This window comes from Alnus glutinosa, chromosome 6, assembly GCF_958979055.1.
Source record: "Alnus glutinosa chromosome 6, dhAlnGlut1.1, whole genome shotgun sequence".
Classification (NCBI taxonomy): domain Eukaryota; kingdom Viridiplantae; phylum Streptophyta; class Magnoliopsida; order Fagales; family Betulaceae; genus Alnus; species Alnus glutinosa.
Genome location: NC_084891.1, coordinates 21,305,541 through 21,310,300, shown reverse-complemented (window position 1 = coordinate 21,310,300; position 4,760 = coordinate 21,305,541). Strand labels below are relative to the sequence as shown.

Here is a 4,760-nt window from a genome sequence, read left to right as displayed (position 1 = left end):
TTACGTACATTGAGAATGATTACATTCAAGATTATTAGCAATGGAGAAATCATGCAGTGATTTTAAAATATGAAAACTCGTCGATAACAATTGAATAAATTAACACTAGGTGTGAATGATTTTTTTTAATTGTTTATTTATTTCGTTAGTTATATTCCTTTATTTTTAATCTATTTTTGTTCAACTTTATTTTTTAAGGAAATTGCATTCTGATATTAAATTTCCAAGCTAAGGGAGGGTGAAACATTGTCTAATTTTTTATTTTTTATTTTTTTAAAAAGGGAATCATGGTCTAATTAGTCAATGGTTTGGTGATGTTTGTCATACATCATAATCAGATTCATATAAGTAAATCGATCAGAAACTCAAGTCATATTAAATTTGGATGGCTGGATTTGAAGTCCAACTAAATCGATGGTTAATTAAAAAAATGAGTCGTTTACAAAGTCGTTCTTCTTTGTGAGATCTTACAACGTATACAATGGCGGACCATTCCACAATTTACAAGTCACTCTACACATGTGGCGTCAAATTTGGTTGGTGTAATTAACAAATAAAGCCTAACAAATCCAAATGCGTGTGTTATAATTCCTCTTAAACTACTCATTTCCCTTTAATTAATAAACAAGTGCTTCTTAATTTCATTTAGTTAATTAACATCCTCCCATTTAATTTGTTAGAGCCGGCCGGCCAAGGTCGGCTGCCATCACAAGTGCAACGACCAAAGCAAACGCTACTGTGCATGGTTTAAAAGAGGAAACTCCAAAGAGAAGCTGAACTGAATTTCCATTCTGCCAACAATGGGATCGACCCTGTCTTGCTGTTTTTCAGAGAAGGTTGATGAAGGGTACGTAAAACCAACGTTTTTTTTTTTTTTGGTCGATTTTTTGAACTCTAAAAGTAGAACTCAAATTCAGCATGAAACTAAAGCGTTTCTTTTTTTTCGAATGGAATTTGTAGGATCACAACAATTGTCGGAGGCAGCAGTTCATGGAGAATATTCACTTACAAGGAGTTGCATGCAGCAACCAACGGATTCAGTGAGGACAACAAGCTTGGAGAAGGGGGATTTGGAAGTGTTTACTGGGGAAAAACCTCTGATGGTCTTCAGGTAATTAATCACATTATAAGCTTATTATGCCTCTCTCAAAGTCTATTGGTTGACTCGACTGGTAAGTCACTTGTTCGTGGTTAGGGGTGTAAACGAGCTGAACTACTCGTGAGCTTATTCGAGATCGGTTCGAATAAATTCGACTCGTGCTTGAATCGATTATTAAATGAGCTATTCGTGAATACGAAATTAGGCTCGATTATTAAACGATGCGAACTCGTATAAACTTAGCTCGACTCGATTAAAACTCGTGAACTAGCTCGTATAAAGTTCGACTCGTGTGTATGCAAGCATATATATAGTAACAAATAACAATGGTCTTTAGTCATTAAATATTAATTGGTTATATAATTATTGGTTATATGTATATAAAATAGTAAAATAGAATAATATCAATACTTAATTGTTAGTCATATGATATAATGACAATCCATTTATTTAATCATATTATTGAGCATTCCTAATAGCCTCATCAAAATAGCTTTTTAGTTATTTTGGTGAGCTAATTTAATGAAAACACTAAAAAACCACTCTCAGCAGCCTCACCATGTTAACCAAAAAGTTTTGATGAGTGAAATTACTCACCAATTCTGATGAGCAATATTCACTCACCAACTCACTCATCAATTTTGTTTCACATTTCTCTCTCACATGATCAGCACACTTTTTTCCTTTTTTCTCTCATTTTCTTCTCCCATCTCTCATCTCTCTCACAAGATAATGTCCTTATTTCATAGACATGAATGATTCTTTGTAAAAAGATTAAAAAGATTAAATAGAGAGAGAATAAAGAAATATTAAAAAAATATTATTTAAAGGGAATAGTGATAGTAAATAGTTAAAATTGTGAGGCTGCTGAGAGAATTTTTAAAAAGTGGCTCACCAGAATAAAGAAAAGTGATTTTTAGCTATTTTGATGAGTAAAATTTGATGTGGCTACTAGGAATGTTCTAATAGGATTATATGACTATATGTTCATATAATAATATAATATTGTGATATAGAACATGTAATCACTTTATTATATGTTATAAGTATTATCATATGATATTTAATAATTATTATATCATTTATTTTTATTTTTTTATAAGTTATATAGTTTATTTAGCATACAATAAAAATATATATTGTTTATATGTTATATAATGTAATATTAATTTTTATACGAGCTCACTCATTTTTTTTTTTTTTTTGTATGTTAAATAAATTATATAACTTACAACAAAATCGGCCGAGCGAAGCTTAATTTTTATCATTCATCATGAGCTCGAGCTCATTTAGTTGACTTGAACTTAATTTTTAAAACTCATCAGGAGCTCGAACTCAGCTCGGGCTTGTGATAAATAAGCTCCGGCTCGTGATAGATGAGCTATGCTCGGGATCGGGATCGTGATAAATTTAAATGAGCCAAGTTTGCACAAGCACTACTCACTCAAGCTCGGCTCGTTTGCCCTATTCGTGGTACCTTACGAAGCATTTGATTTAAGGTTCGATCCTTAATTAAAAATGCAAACAATTCTTTAGAGCTATGTTAGTAGGCGAAAGTTTCACCTTTATCAGACTCGTGGAGAAAGCACTTTGCACCGTGTCCTACATACCCTGTTAAAAATAAAAATAAAAATAAAAATAAAAATAAAAATAAAAATAAAAATAAAAATAAAAAAATCGATTTGGCCACCATTATTAATATTGTTTTGGTTCTTATTGTGCAGATTGCTGTGAAAAAGTTGAAGGCAATGAATTCGAAGGCGGAGATGGAATTTGCAGTGGAAGTAGAAGTTCTGGGAAGGGTTCGGCACAAGAATTTGTTGGGTCTGAGGGGGTACTGCGCTGGGACTGATCAACGGCTCATAGTCTACGACTACATGCCAAACCTCAGCTTGCTCTCTCATTTGCACGGCCAATTCACCGGCGAAATGCAAATGGATTGGAAAAGGAGAATGAAGATTGCAATTGGGTCTGCAGAAGGCCTACTGTAAGTTGAATATATAAATTATTATCATTGACTAAAATTTAGTGTGGCCAAATATAGTTGACTTCTTAAATATTATATATACATGTCATCATAGGGACACAATGTTGAACGAGTAATGTTATTTAGAAAATCTTGTAAAGTTGCCATGCAATTAGGTAACGTGATAACGTGACAGTAAAAAGCAGTAATTTCTTATAAGTGATGGCTACTTCAATTGGAAAACGAAGGCCAGGATTCAAAGATTGTAACAATTAAAGTTTCACCCTCTTCTTATGTTATTAGGTACTTGCACCATGAGGTAACACCCCACATCATTCATAGAGATATAAAGGCCAGTAATGTGCTTTTGAACTCAGATTTTGAGCCACTGGTTGCTGATTTTGGGTTTGCAAAGCTTATTCCCGAAGGCGTAAGCCACCTGACTACACGTGTTAAGGGCACTTTGGGATACCTAGCACCCGAATATGCGATGTGGGGAAAGGTTTCCGAGAGTTGTGATGTGTACAGTTTTGGAATTCTGCTGCTGGAGATCATTACAGGAAGAAAACCCATAGAAAAGCTACCTGGAGGGGTTAAGAGGACGATAACTGAATGGGCAGAGCCGCTCATAAGCACTGGGAGGTTTAAGAATCTTGCTGATCCAAAACTTCGGGGAAATTTTGATGAAAGCCAGCTGAAACAAGCTATCAGTGTTGCTGCACTGTGTGTGCAAAACGAGCCTGAAAAGCGACCCAACATGAAGGAAGTGGTTAGCCTTCTGAATGGGCATGATCCAAAAGTCAAGGTTATGCCTATGAAAATCAAAAGTGTCAAATATGAGAAAGAATTGCTGGCATTTGACCAACCGAGTGATGAAGATGATGATGGTGGCCATGGTGGTGCTCCTGATGAAAGTACTAATGGTTATGGGGTTTTTAGTGCCTTGGAGATGCAGAAAATGCAAGACCCTTACAAGCACCACAGAGATGGGAGAATTAATAAAAACGTGTACTAATTAAGCTCGAGGTTATATTTCCTCTTAATTGATTTATCAATGTGAAGATGCACATTTTTCTTTTCCATGGGATGAGGAAAATGGTGAGAACAATTTATGTATATTTTTCTTGAAGATACAAATTTGAAACGTGTCGTGTATTTGCATGTTACGAGCGTTCTATTTATTTGAAGTTGAGATATTTTTAGGCAATTTATATACCCGTCAAACTAATATTCAATTAATAATGTCCCTTTTAAATTTTTAATTTGAACAATATCTTTTTTAAATTACTAAAAAATTGTTAATTTTCTACAAGGCCAAAAATAGGAAGAAAAAAAAAAGATACCCTTATAATATACATATATATATATTACTCAAAATAAAGGAGAGATTGAGATGAACAAATGAGAAAGGAGAAAGGAGAAAGGAGAAAGGTTTGGACAGAGGTGGAGCGAGGATTTGAGATTTAGGAGGTCAAATTGTTAAAAAAAAATAAATAAATAAATTGAGAGGGTCAAAACTAAAAAATATAAACAAATTTAGGAATAAAATTTAATTTAATTTAATTTTTTTTAGGAAGTTTATTTTTTTTTGAGGGACCACCTAGGGCCTTGGGGAGCAAGCCCCCCAAGGCACAAGGTTGCTCCGTCCTTGAGTTTGGAGGAGACCGGTATATATATATATACATGGAGATTCAT

The 4,760-nt window shown here is 33.9% G+C and overlaps 1 protein-coding gene across 1 annotated transcript; it reads left to right on the top strand.

Annotated features, from left to right (window-relative positions):
* Positions 1-681: 681 nt before the first annotated feature.
* Positions 682-4,226, top strand: LOC133871178 (PTI1-like tyrosine-protein kinase At3g15890). Its single transcript, XM_062308567.1, has 4 exons — positions 682-847; positions 961-1,111; positions 2,824-3,086; positions 3,369-4,226. Exons 1-4 carry the CDS (start codon positions 801-803, stop codon positions 4,078-4,080), a joined length of 1,173 nt encoding a protein of 390 aa, XP_062164551.1. The 5' UTR covers positions 682-800; the 3' UTR covers positions 4,081-4,226.
* The last annotated feature ends 534 nt before the right edge of the window (positions 4,227-4,760 follow it).

Coding starts and splice junctions, on each gene's coding strand:
- LOC133871178 (XM_062308567.1), top strand. CDS start 801: ATGGGATCGACCCTGTCTTGCTGTTTTTCAGAGAAGGTTGATGAAGG. Junction 848..960: donor TCAGAGAAGGTTGATGAAGG/GTACGTAAAACC, acceptor TGGAATTTGTAG/GATCACAACAATTGTCGGAG. Junction 3,087..3,368: donor GGGTCTGCAGAAGGCCTACT/GTAAGTTGAATA, acceptor TTATGTTATTAG/GTACTTGCACCATGAGGTAA.